Here is a 14,218-nt window from a genome sequence, read left to right as displayed (position 1 = left end):
CCCGACACAGGACCCCAGGTCTCAGGCAGCTCACACACTTACATCTTCTGCAGGGAGCGAGAAAACAAAAACAAGTACATCAGGCAATTTCAGTGACTGAGAAGTGTGGTCCTCCACAAACTGCTGTAGCTCCAGAGTTCTCAATGCCCACCCGTTTTTGGCCCGATAAAGTTCTTGCATGTTCCAGGGATAGACTTAAAAACAAGTTCCTCTTTTCCGTTTTGTCATCGTGACATATTGGGCCGTGTTGATTGCCTTCTGGCTCTGCCTGGTATTCACAGACCACAGGGGTATCCTAGAAAATTGAAAATGGCTGTGCTGTCCTTTCAGTGGTCCTGAACTATCTGCAGTTCCTTTTGTTAGCCGTAAAGAACTAAAGAAATTAATCTTTCAGGCTTTTGATTCATTGCCAAACCACCGATTATTGATTGATGATGAGAGCAGAAAATCTGGGTTAGGACGGCAGAGCTAGAGGACACATGGATAGTTTCTAAACAATGGCTAATTCCCTGCTTTGCTAATGAAAAATGATGCAGAGGAGGAGGTGATGGGGATTTCTCTCAGTTAGTTTTGCTTCGATCTCCGGTGCTCCTGCTCCTTCCATGTAGGCTAATTCCACATGATGGACTGAGGCCTAGGGCAGCATGAAGTGTGAAGTCTGAGGATCTGATAGATCCTTGTCAACGATGAATATTTCAGGTACAAACATGGTTGGAAACATGAATGAGTCTGGAGAAATAATAATGGACATTAAGACTTTGAGGTTAGCAGCGACGTAGTTCAGTTGAGCAAACACTTATCAAGCGTACACTAGGTTCCAGGAAAGAGAGGAAAAGACAGGGTTCTTGCCTTCGAGTGTCCTGAAGGAGCCAACAGGTGAATACATCATCTCAATAGATTGTCGACAAGTGAACACCGTGGCCAGTTCCAGTTTTGGAAATACAAATCTGATTTGGCTGATTGGCTACGAATTGTTATGAGTAATCATGGCATTGGCAGTGTTCTCAGTGGGGATGAACCCTGGAGTGCATGGTTAAAATTGTCTACCTCTACCTGACCCCCATGCAGAGAGTCATAAAGCAAGAAGCTCTTGGGAGATCTTACATTATCGGTCTCTTCATTTCTTACCGATAAAGAAGCAGAGACCCTTCTGTGGCTGAATGTTTTCTCCACTTATTGTCATAAGGAAGAGTTTGGAGAGGATTCACTCTTAATTTCATTCAACAACATTTATTTGGCACTTAATGCTGTACCAGGTGTCCGAACAGAACAATGAATGGGATGGTCCCTGGCCTCAATTTGCTCACAGTCTGGAAGGATTGAGTGCAGACAAGAAGCAAACGGACACTCCAAATTGCAGGAGGATAATTAGTGTCCTGGAACCATGCACGCAGTGGGATGGGAAGGCAGTGAGGATGTCTACAGCAGTCTGCAGGAGGCAGGAATGGCTTCACAGAAGGAGCGTTTGAATTGAAGCTTCTAGTAAGAGTCAGGTGTATTCCCAAGAGGAGCCTTCCATGGAGACAAACAGCTGTGCAGGAGGTGTAAGAGCACGGCATACTCAGGACCTTCCTAGCTCACCACATGACCGAGCACAGAGGCTGGGAGTGGGGCAGAGAGCGCATGGTGAGAATCAGGACAGAACCTTGTCTTCAAGGAGCCCCTAAAGAATGTTCTGCAGGTCAGTGACATAGGATCAGATTTTTGAGGAAGAAATAACACTTTATAACAAAGATGCAGGCTGGAGGCAGGGAGGCCAGGAGGCCGCTGTGGCAGTCAAGCAAGATGCAAATGAGGGCAGTGTGGCAGAAGAGACTGGCATGGGGGGTGCACATGAGAGGGGCCTGCTGGCCTCCATGTTTGGTTGGATGTGGATAGTTAGAACTCAGATAGGTGGATGCCCAGGGTTCTGGTGCGGATCAATGTGTGAGTAGATGGGGGTGTCATTCATGGAAACGATGCAGACAGGAGAAAGAGGAGGTTGGAGGGTAATGATTTCAGTCTGTGACTTTGGGGGTGTTGGGGTGCATGTGAGAGATCCAGGGAGCAGATTCCTAGTAAACAGTTGAACACGTTGGTTTGGAGATGGGGAACGAGGCTCAGGCACAAGAGCGTATGTTGGGGAATGATCGGCATGCAGGTGGTGGTTGAAGCCATGAATAAGGAAATGGAGGAGCCGTTGGCAGAGAGACAGCTTGGGGTGACTTTCAGCTTGGTGGAGAAACATACATTTGATTAATTTCCACAGCAGTAAGTAAGTGCTGCAGAAGAAAGTGTAGGGTAATTTAAGAGTACGCAATTCAGCAAAGGGATAGAGCAAAGGGCTAGCACTTGGTCTGTGGGGTTAGAGAAGACACCCTTGGGGAAATCAGGTTTCCGATGGACCCAAAGGATGAGTAGACAAGATCCAGGTGAAGGGAGGGGCGAAGACGGCATGTGCAAAAGCCCTGAGATGGAAGAGAGTGTGTCCGAGGACTTGAAGGATGCCTGCGTGGCCTGAGGGAGCATGAGCGCTGGTACCCAGGGTGCGGTAGTGATGGAGGTGAGCCTGCTCCCCACAGCGCCCCTGGGGTTGCTTCGTGAGCCTGCACAGTGCCACCTTCCCTGCCTGTAAGTAGACATGTCAAGGACCTGGGTTTGTTAATCCAGGTCTACTCCAAAAGACAGCATTTTTCTAGCAGCAGGATCCTCAAGTGAGTGGTAAACTGCGTCCAGGAGGGTCTCTCCATTCCTTGGCAGCCACGTGGCCCCAGAGCTCCACCTGGGAGCCCATTGCAGGGCTGTTATTGACCAGCAACAAGGAGACGATTTTGTGCCCGGTAAAGACAGTGGGAGTTGTCTGGATTTGGAAAGAGGCCGTTCAGACAGAAACCAGAAGCATAGGAGCTGAGCAGCCAAGAAATCAATGTGTTTTGGTCAACACAGCTCACCTGGGAGTGTAACGTTTTAGTTCAGCAGCAGCAGTGGAACGTGCCTCTTCAGAACTCAGCATGTCCAGGAATCCGCTCAAGAATGAAAATCCAGCCTTGGCACGTATCAGCCCTGGCGTGTTTCTTTTGTGAAACATAACAAACCAGTTGGGAAAATAACCCTGGAAGGAAACTTGATTGATTTTTCAAGGAAAGCAAGGACTCCTATGAAAATTTATCTGCAGTCTATTAAAGCCATCCTCCTAAAGAGCTTAACAAGAGAAACTAAACTAGATTGTGATTCTGCTTTGCAAAAAACCTTTAATTTGTTTCCCCACACTTTTGGCCTCTTTTTTTTTTTTCTATTGTTCCTGTCAGGTTGCTTTGTTAGGGTGAGAAACTGGATGGCCAGGTGCTGTAATTCACTGTTGTTTCTCTCCCATTGATGCCCAGTGCATCTTTATGTTCCTTCCAGCCTCCAAATATATATTTTGAGGTAATAAGCTGTCTTATTCAAGGTCATGATTTAAAAGACTGAGTATAGGTTTCTCCAGGTTTTGTGATTAAACAGAACACCAAAAATTGCCAAAAGTTCAATATCCGAATTTAGCATTTAGTAACAATGGTACCTCAAGCCTCTCTTTCCTCATCTGCAAAATGGGGATAAATAAACCTGTTCCACTTACTGAAGAAAGTGTTTTTGGAAAGTGAATGAGATAATGCAGGGAAGAGACTGCTTCATAAACTGTGTCACCACTCACATGTTAAATATTAATATGATGGTAAATATCATCGCTATGACCAAGAAGATTATTCACACTGAGACTCAAAGACATTTTTACATCTGCCATGCAAATTCTTTGTGGACATATTCTTTTCTCTCCTCCCTCTCAATTTTCACAGCCAGACATAAGAATAGCATCTCAGAGGTATGGGAAAGAGGTAGCCATCCCCCTTCATTTCCTAGAGAGGAAAATAAATTATTTCATGACTGTTAAAAACATATCTTAACTGTCAAATGTTCTTACAAGCAGCCATCAAAATTGTGTTCAGTGACAACGTAAAAATCACAAATTTTATATGAGGATGGAAAAGAAAAAAGAAAGGAATGTGAATACTGAAAGAATTTGGATGGGGATGGCACTGCCCAAGGGTAGATGAAAACACCCATGGATTAACCTAGAATGATGGTTATATTGTTTCTTTGCATCTGCTGAGGGGGACATATTTGTGGTCTACTATGTCTGTGTTACTTGGCACATTTTATGAAGTCAATCCTATTTCTTCTCCCTCTCTGCTCCACACCATGACAAGAGCCTTGCCTCCTTCCTGCCCTTTCAGCAATGATTTCCATTCCTGGATTTAGGACCCCCCTTTGCTATTATGATTGAACTATGAAGAACTATGCATTTGACATGAACTCCAGGAATAAAAGAAGTTGAGATGCCCTAAGACACAAAAAACACCTTTCCTGGGGTGGCCGGGGGAGGAGTGGCAAGAAAAGTTTTTCTCCTTTCTGGTCATAAGACTCTTTCTCTTTCAAACCTCAGGTGACTGTGACAGATGGCGGTTTCTCTCCAAAACAGTCGACCATTTGGGTAGTGGTTCAGGTTCTGGATGAAAATGACAACAAGCCCCAGTTCCCAGAAAAAGTCTACCAGATCAAGCTGCCTGAGCGTGACCGGAAGAAGAGGGGAGAACCCATTTACAGGGCTTTTGCATTTGACAGAGATGAGGGCCCCAACGCAGAAATCTCCTACAGTATCGTGGATGGGAACGATGATGGAAGGTTCTTCATTGACCCTAAAACCGGCATGGTTTCTTCTAGAAAGCAATTTACAGCAGGGAGTTATGACATTCTAACGGTAAGATGTTTCTGAACCTCAGTAGCATTAATGTGGGGAGAAAGTTATTTTCTTATTCATGTATATTTTGTAAGCAATTGATCTCAAGAGTTAAAAAATGTAGCCACACACAGTGGAAGGCTACTTTCTGTTTCGGTGATAATCCTAAATAATGAGATCGTTTCCTTTCGTTGTGTCCCATCAGCCAGCCTCCCCATTCCCAGGACACATCCTGCTCCATCATGTACTCAACCATATTTCCTGCAGCCCCAGATCATTTCAAGGTACTGAGCATAGACGTAAACTGAGGGGAGAGGAATAGCAGAGTGACATATCCCACCTACCCCTCAACATGTCCTGAAGACAGCCCAATGGAAACAACCCTTGTGACTGTTGATAGTGTGATAGAACACAAACATAACTGTATAAATTGTGAGACACAAACATAGCTAGGCTTATTCTGTAAAAAGGAAAAAAAAAACTTAAGTAAAAAATGACTAAAGGTTTCAGTGTTAGAAAATTAAAAATAAAAACAAACATGAGCACCATCTCAAATAGAGACTTAAACTCTCATACCTAAGGTACCAGCCTGCTCCCTCAACCCCAACCACTTTAGACATGTAGTGCCTATGCCAGAAGGGGGACTGGTCAACCTCACAGGTGACGGTCCCCTTCCCGGGTCCCAACAACTGTCAAGAGTTAGCACCACCTGTCATCCTTGTCTAAGTCTTCAGTCTTCTCCACTGTATATGGTCAATCCTTTATTATTTTAAAGGATGATCTGAGTACATTTATTTATCTTTTTACTCCTATGGCCTGGACTTAGGTCCCATTCCCTGCTGAGTAATGTATCCAGAAGAGTGGGCAGAGAAAACAAAATGAAAAAAAAACACAAAACCAGCCCTGTTCCTACCATCAGCAGCTCGGCTGTAATATGTGCTATCGCAGTTGTGTGAGATTTGCTATTAGTGGGAATCTGAGGAACAGATGGATTGCAGTGGATACGGCTGGTGCCCTGCCCAGATCCCCTTTATCAGGCTGGTGTAGCTACCCTCCAACTGCTGTAAGCATTGGCTGCTAAGGGCTCACAGCTACCCCCTCTTCCAGAGAGTCACCCTTGGCTGAGCTGCTCAGCCCAAGAGTTTCCATACTTCTACCCTCGCTCAGCAGCCCACAGCCAATAGCTAACTGACATCAGACAGAAAAGTCCAACCTCCTTGCCTCCAGTGGACCCAACTCTGTGGTACAATGAATGATTCAGAGCTCCCTTTGGGATCAGGCTGAGGTTCGACTTCAGCAGCGACCACATCCCTGCTTAGCATCCTCCTCTGTCCCTCCTGCTTTCTTCACTCCCTTTCTCCTGGGAACACTTTGCCCTAAAATCATTTGTACTCAAATCCCCATCTCAGGCTCTGCTCCTAGGAAACCCAACCTAAGACATCTGTCTTCAAGTGTCCTTCATCTCACAGGAATTTTCTGGGGCAAAGTGATCCTCCATGAACACACAGCATCGGGAAGCTATGCGCTGTCACTATTTTAAAGGCTCTATCAGCTACCCACTTGTAAATGTTATTTTTGATGTAGTATGTTTAAATTCTTTTTTTTATTTTTATTTTTAAATTTTCTGTCACTGATGTCTGCTTGTAGGATTTCCCTGCACCCACACACACATATTTAGGTCCAGAACACCACAGCAGTTAACTGCACATCTGGGCGAGGAAACACGCGTCTCTCAGCCCTTCTATCAGACCACAGGGAAGAGTCATTAACACCCTCTTCCCCACCCCACTGCCCCCAAGAGCCCATGTTTCCACCGAGAGGTCTCCTTCACCCTTTCAGAGTTGGTGTAACTGAAGGGCCTCTGAGACAGTTTGAGCGAGGTTGTTCCCTTTCCTGCACCATCACCAGAAGGATCAGGAATCAGACTAGCTATTCCTACTCATGTAACTATCATTCACATCCATAGAAACACTAAAGTTTGTGCAGCATTTGTTTTTCAAGTTTTCCACATCAGTAAGCCTGGTGGTGGTTCAGATCACCTTCTGGCAAATATGGTTTTGGGGCCCCCACATGACCAAGTGGTTTCCCCCAATTTCTGAGCCCATTCTCCCCCAATCTCCACTCTCTTCTTCCCCTTGCCGACTCTGTGATGAGGAGGGACTCTCAGCCCAAGCACGTGAGAGTGACAGATCCGGGCTTCCATCAGGAGCCAGGCTCTAAGACATCTTTCTGTCCTCTCCGTGTATGAGTAGATAAAGGCAGTGGACAACGGACGGCCTCAGAAATCCTCCACGGCCCGCCTCCACATCGAATGGATTAAGAAACCACCTCCTTCACCTATACCGTTGACCTTCGATGAGCCATTTTATAACTTCACAGTCATGGAAAGCGACAGAGTCACCGAGATTGTGGGGGTGGTATCTGTGCAACCAGCTAACACCCCTCTGTGGTTTGACATCGTTGGTAAGTTCGAGTCCTCCAGAGCAGTATTGGGCAATGTAATCGTTGACCATTCAGAGCAACTAGCAAAAAGCAAAACAAACAACAAACAAAAACCACAAAAAACCACTAACGATTAGCGCTAAGATTAAAAGCTGCATAGTGCTGGAATGCAAAAGAGCCAGTAAAATGAATAATCGACCTGTGCTTTCGTTCCGACCTGTAGCTAAGCTGCACAGAAAGTGCTCTCTGGCTGGATTTTCCATAGTACGTTATTTACTGCGATCTTAATGTCTTTCTGTGTGTCATTTAAATTCTATTGTCACACTTGGCTAATCTCATTTCTAAATGTATTGATGGTACTAGACTTGCTGTCCTTCATTTCTCTCTTTTTCTTCACCTTTTTTCTGCATTCTGTTCTTTTTTTTTTTTCTGCTCCCGACTGCCCTGCTTCAAGGTGGCAAGCATGCTCGAGAGATGTTCTATATTCTACAGACAGCTTGTGGGCAGAACTGTTCAACAGAAGGTACCCTTAGTGCAAACACGTTTGCTAAAATACAGCTATCCAATCTGCCTTTTACGGGTTTTTTTTTTAAGCAAATTAAATTACATCTTTCATAACTGCCTATGACAGGCTGAAGTGCAGCCCACAGATTTCATACATGCCTCTAACAGCTATTGCATTACTCATATCCAGTGACTCCTTTGTTTGAGGTTTGATGGGATTTGGATTTGGGTCGTGGAGGTGGTGGTGGGGGGGGTTAGATTTCTTTAAAAAAATTTTTTTCTTTGCTTTCGAGGTATGTGGGCTTTTCGTTTTGTTTTGATCTTTTTTGTAGGTTGGTTTAACTGGGCCTTTTCCACGTGAAAAATAAAGTAGATCCCAGCCCCTCAGTCTTGCAGCAGGAATGCCATTCATAGACCAAAGAGCCCCACCAGGAGAGTCCCTGGCTGTGGTCCACAGCCGCAGGAAGGGCAGGAAACGGGACGCAGATATATAGCCGGGGAGAGCGCCCCGTGAGAGCCGAATAGGGAAAGCAGATGGACGCGGGCAGGATAGACAGACCTCCGAAGCCAACCTTTAAATTCCTTGAAAGAAAGCAAGCAAGCACGCCAGGCTGCAAAAAGAGAGGGCAAAGCAGCACTCCTGCCCTCCGCAACCCGGCACGGAGAGGCGGTGGAGAGGAAATAAGTGCTGAGGACCTGGAAACCAAACGAGGGAAGAGGTGCGCCAGCCGGGACCCGACGCGGGTGGAGCTGGAGCTGACTTCCCACGGTTCTCCGTGGGAGGCGGGGAGCCCAGAGAGCTGGTCTGGGGGAGTCATTTCCTTCCACATGTCACTGCCTGGATAGGATGGGCAGGAACCTGCCTCTCTTCCCAGGAACGGCTGGATCTGGGGAAAGCATTTAGAAAATCCCGCATCTGTTTCAATGAGGCACAGCAAAGAATGCCCGTGGCCCCCAATCGAACTTCAGTGGAGGGCCCTCTGAACTCCCCAAAAGAAAGGGGCTTCTTTTCTTCATGTTTCATTGTATGGAATGCTGGTAGGACGTCTTTGTTTCTCCTTAATGGGCATTAATCACACCATCCCTGTATATGACCATCCTCATTCCAAGCTGTCAACTCCTTTATTTTCACTTGATGCATTTAAAATGGAACTGCTTATGATCCATGAAAGATGTCTCTGCTTCTCTGTCTTCTCAGTCACTTTCAGGTCGTGGAGTTATCCGATGCAATGTCTTCTTTCTTGGTGAAACAGAGGGTCACATATAAGCATTGCCTGGGTGTCTGTACTGTCACCTTTGGTGATTCCTACACCACCACCCCCAGAGTCACAAAATATGCATCTCAATGTCAACAGATGTCCCCCTGGTGCAATCGTGATTTCTTTTGAATAGCTCAAGGAAGGGTGCAGTGGAAAGCCACCCGGCCCCAGGGCTTCTGCTGTGCGGTCCTGAGCAATGGGAGGAGTTGCTCTCTCCCATCACTCACCAGTTCGTCTCCCTCCTCCCCCGACACTCCAGTTTGCAAGCACCGCTACAGCCTGACAGCACCGCTTCTCTCCCTTGCACAATCCACACATACACCCTTCTGACATGCATGCATCCCTCCCACCCCACGATGCCCTCGTTTGCCCTCCTCTTCCAAAATCCCACAAGCACGCCTTCCTCTGATGCTCAGTCTGCCCAGCCACCTGACCCCAGTTACCCAAGTCAGTTTTGCAGCTCCTCAGCATTCCTGCATGTGTGTATGGCTGTGCAGAGGTAAGCATGCCTAGTGGTGCTGCATGTCACCTTACCTACATGACTCCCCTACCAGCATTGTTAGTGCTAGTGTACGTTTTCACTTGTGTTTCTCCTAGCTTCAGCCTTAAACCTCAAGTTCAAAGTCTTCGCTGCCTCCTTCCTTCCTTCCGCCAATGCTTTAGTCGATGTCCACCCAGAGTGAGTGGAATAAACATGGCAATTGATGGAGATGCCCTCACGCAGCCGATGTGTTACCCCTACTGATGCCTCCTGAGATCCCTCCAGAGTCAGTGTGACCTTCCACTGTAGTCCCAGCCTTAGCAACCACAACACCTCTAACCAGATGAGAACTGGTCCAAGAAGAGAGGGACAGACGACAGATGAAGGGTCTTCCCTGGAAGGAGTCCTGTGAGGCTGCTCCAGATATGAATCCAGGAATCATGATCAAAACCATGGCATCCATCTTCATGTTTCTCCATCTTTGTTCCAAAATCTATACTCTGTTTATAGAACCTCTCAGTTTCATTGCACAAGTAGTTCTCTTAATGAAGACCTGCAGGGTTGGCCCTCTAGTCTAGATGCTTGAATTACAGATTTCTCTGTAGGTCTAGTAACATCTAGCTGAGCTTCTCTTGCAAATTGAACTTACTGGGCCAAACGCCCAGATAGAACATGATTTTATTTCCATCCCCACATCCAGCCAACATCTCGAAAGGTCAACTCTTTTTATTTCACAGTGTAAGGAGAATCTTTTCCCCAGGTGCTAGCTGCGTTCAGTATGGCTGTGGCCCCCCCTTCCACCAAATCCCCCTTTTGAAAATCCTTTCTAATCTAAGAGAGTCGTATTTTTTTTCAGTCTGCTGACATCTTTCCCCTTCTCTAAAAACCTATTGTTTCCTTTATCATATTCAGATGTTTCATTCTCATTTTCAGGATTTCTGGCTTCTTTATCCTTGGCCACCAAAACTCGCCTCTGTCTCTTCCCTTCTTCCTTGCCAAAGCATCTTCCCAGGCCAAGCTAACATAGAGAGGAGAGAGGGACCAGTGCTTCTCAGTGCTTAAGAAACAGTGGTACAACAGCTGGATGGACACCTATACAGACACTCAAGGTTCCAGAGAACACCACCTCCTGGCCTGGCACTTAGAACTTACAAATGCTGTAACTAATAAATTCTCATTACATAAGCAGAAATAATGTTCCAGCATGCCTTTTCCCCTGAGAGTAGTCTCCCCGTTTCTGTCTTTCCAAACCTGCCCAATTCTTGTTTAACTGCATTTCTTTTCCTCCCACCATGATATGAATTCACAAAAACTGTGTTGAGGGCAAGATTTTGTTCCCACGTCTGGACCTCTGCACCAGGGACCTGCCAGATACCTCCAAAGAGACCACTGCTTACGATGTTGTGGTGTTACAGAGTTCCATGTTCCGTAGCTAGAGTCTCCTCAGCTTCCAGAAACAGAAGCCCACTTGTAAGCGAGTTAAGAAAGCTGTAATTAAAAGGAAACATAATAAAGTTCAGCTGTTCTGTGTTTAAACAGCCCAATGCACAGCATGTTCCTTCTCTGTGTTAAAAGGGAAAGAAAATGAAGGGAACAAAAATAACCCAGAATCCTTTGTGGCTTTATCACATATCTTCACACTTCTCAGGAGACCAGGATTTCAACTCAGCAGTTTCCTGATTTACATACTCTCTAATGTGCACGCAATCTGGTTCACAGTTCGGTCCCTGTATCTGCATTCCAATGGCAAATATTTGTATTATAAAGACCACCGTTATTACACGCTTCAAACAATTCCTCTTTACCTACATTTTGATGGGGGTGGGGTGCCGCCACCCACTTTTCTACCTCTTCCCCTGACTTAGACTAGAAAAACGTTTTTCTTATAAATAGTGAACACTGAAAATATCACTATTTGCCTCACCTAATGTCTAGAGAGGAGAAAGGCTGTCCTTTGAAAATCATTCTGTGATGGTGCAAGGTGGCACAGAGGTCCAGCTCACTTCTGTGCTGCAGGTACCTGAAGACCGCCTGGCCCTTAGTTCATCACAGGTTCCTGCGGAATCTCAGCTCTTGCCTGCTTCTGTCTCTAAGCTTACACCTGTCCTTCTTGAACCTTGTCCCCAGTGGAGCCATCCATCCCTTTTGAGGGTTTGATCAAATAGGCAAGTTAAGCTCTGATGGTGTGCGCAGCAGCCCTGCTCCTTGACGAGCACAGAACATCTCTGGATCTTTTCTAACCAAATGGCCAGGTTTCTTCATCACAAAACTCTACCCATCCCTCCCGAGAGGAGCCATGTCTGTGTCCTATTTCTCATACAGCGCTTCCTCCCTCAGGAGGACACTTGCTCAGAGTCATTCAGTTGACATCAAACCCTTCATTTCTCCTAACTGGATCCCAGACAGGGCTCTCTTTTGTCCAAAGAAACAATGCAGCCCATAGGAGCACACCTGAAGAGACTTTAGGAAAATAATAGAAAACCTAAAACACCTTCGCTATTCATTGTTTTTAAGAAAAGGAATTTTATAAACCAGATTCTAGAAAAGATTTTCCTTCCTACCACTGTTTCCGACCTCCACGCCGCACCTCCGGCCTGCCGTGTAAATATTCGTTTTTAGCCCCGTACTGTGCTTGCTTCATTCCAAGGCAGAGAATTATTCACGATCAAACCATATAACTGGTGTTCAGCATTGTTGCTTAAGTTTGGTGTACGTGCTGAACTTGAATGAAAAGCTTGTGAACGACTCCCTTAATTCATTGAGATTCAGCAGCTCAGTGTTTTGGAAGCTTATCACAGAACTCGTCCCCCTCAGTGGCTACTAGATTTTGGTTGATATTTTTACCATTGCACGTAGATCGGATTTGAATCGTAGCTAGGGGAGAGGCCTGGAAGCTTCTCCAGAGGAAAAGCTGTATGATATTCAGCATTGGATCTCATTAGGGAGAGATGGTGACTCTTTAAAGAAAAACTGAACTAAATCATGCCCCAACACCCTACTGCCCGGCCCCTTCCAGCAGTTACTGCTGGCTGAAAGTATTTTCATTTCTGTCCCATTTTTAAAGCTTTTGGGGACATTCTGACTTGCGATGTTTACCTTTAGAATCCTGTAGAAATCCAACATGCCTCTTGTGCTCTCTGTTTACTCTCTAACACCCGTCTTGACCGAAAATGGTCAAAGAGAAATGTCCCGGACGTGAATGATCTGTTATGTGGGCTGTTCACAACCTCGCTTTGAACCATCTCTGCCGCACACCCCTGCAGCAACGCTCAGGCTGTGACTTCTCTAATTTCCCACTTTGTTGAAATCAGACCGGCTCGGCGGTGTCCTCCCTTCTCCCCACCCCTTTGTGGAGCCCAGCGCTGCTGCACCAGCACACTCTGGCTTTGCATGTTGTGTTACTGGCTCTGAGGAAGCACATCTTCTTTAAACGGAATGCTGCTCGTGGAAGCAGACTCCTTCCATTCGAGAGTCGCACCCCAGATGAATTGGACGTGGGTTCCTACAAAATGAAATCACCTTTCAGGCTAAAAGGGAGCCTGAAAAATGAGGCCTGGGGGAGAGAGACAGAGTCATTTATGAAATGGGAGGCTTAAGTGGTAGGTGATTAAATTGCGAGAGGTTTGATGGTGAACTGCTGGTCTGGATTCTGCGTCCCTTGTCAGAAATTCATTTTAAAACTTAGGAAGATTTGGGAAACCTTGTTTTGCATGAAATCTTGGTTTAACTAGAGGCGAACGCCCTAGAAGTGAGCAGCAGGCTGCTAGCCGCACTGATGGACAGAGAGACACAGGCTTTCCCAAGCCCGCCGTGACCTGCTTTCTCTTTGTCTCCCCTGCTCCTTTAAAGCTTTCTGGTCTGGAGTATTTGAAACAATAAAAGTGAATGGGGGAGATACACACACACACACACACACACAAATACACACATAAGAAGAGAGAGAACTATAAAAATTACCACCATAAAAGTAGCCCAAAATGTTTTTTCATATAAAAAAATGACTGATAAGAAAGCACACAATCTATATGCCATATGTAAAATATGCAAATTTGATGTCACTAAGCACATGAAATGATGCTGTGTTTCTGCATAGGGCCCCGAGGAAAATGTGAGTGACTCTCAGGCAGTGATACAGAAATGCCCCCACTGAAACAGTAACTGGATACTTTTGCTTGCATGTTCTCTAAATTTCATTTTTATTTATCTTTAAACTGGAGCAAACCAAAGTTTTGCGCATAGTTTCTATTTCACCTTGACCTACAAATTTTCACCGTCTACATTAACTGACTTTGAAAGATGACCTCTTCCCCACTGCACCACCCAAAAATCATGGTCCTCAGATTTAAAAAAGTAAAACTTTTGGTTAGGAACTCATTCTAGAGGTGATTTTAAGTATGATTTAAGATATGATTTGAGGGGAAGGTATAGCTCAGTGATAGAGGGCATGCTTAGCATGCACAAGGTCCTGGGTTCAATCCCTAGTGCTTCCATTAAATAAATAAACAAACAAACTTCATTCCCTCCCTCACCATAAAAAACCAAAAAGCAAACAAACAAAAAGTTAAAAAAAAGAAGATACAATTTAATACCGACCAGAAATGGCTTGAGAAGTTGCTTCCTTATCTTTCCTTCTGCACACTCAGGTGATTTTATGTCCTTTCTTTGAAAGTTTCCATGGCAAAGTTTCTTTTTTTTTTTTTCTAGACTGTACCACTTGGTAGCAAATGATTTTTCTTTGCTCATTAGGGCAGTTGCTGAAGACCCTTGAATCAGCCTCAC

General features: G+C 45.5%; 1 protein-coding gene across 2 annotated transcripts in view; it reads left to right on the top strand.

Moving 5' to 3' along the window:
* The window catches only part of FAT3 (FAT atypical cadherin 3), a 481,838-nt gene that overhangs the window by 351,022 nt on the left and 116,598 nt on the right, over positions 1-14,218 (top strand). For both annotated transcript variants that reach the window (XM_072969021.1, XM_072969020.1), the window contains exons 4-5: positions 4,460-4,774; positions 7,006-7,216. In XM_072969021.1, the coding sequence (XP_072825122.1) occupies positions 4,460-4,774; positions 7,006-7,216 (526 nt within the window). The remainder of the gene's footprint in view (positions 1-4,459; positions 4,775-7,005; positions 7,217-14,218) is intronic.

This window comes from Vicugna pacos, chromosome 10 (assembly GCF_048564905.1).
Source record: "Vicugna pacos chromosome 10, VicPac4, whole genome shotgun sequence".
NCBI classification, from domain to species: Eukaryota; Metazoa; Chordata; class Mammalia; order Artiodactyla; family Camelidae; genus Vicugna; species Vicugna pacos.
Note: the sequence above shows the minus strand (reverse complement) of the source record. Positions and strands in the feature narration are given on the sequence as shown.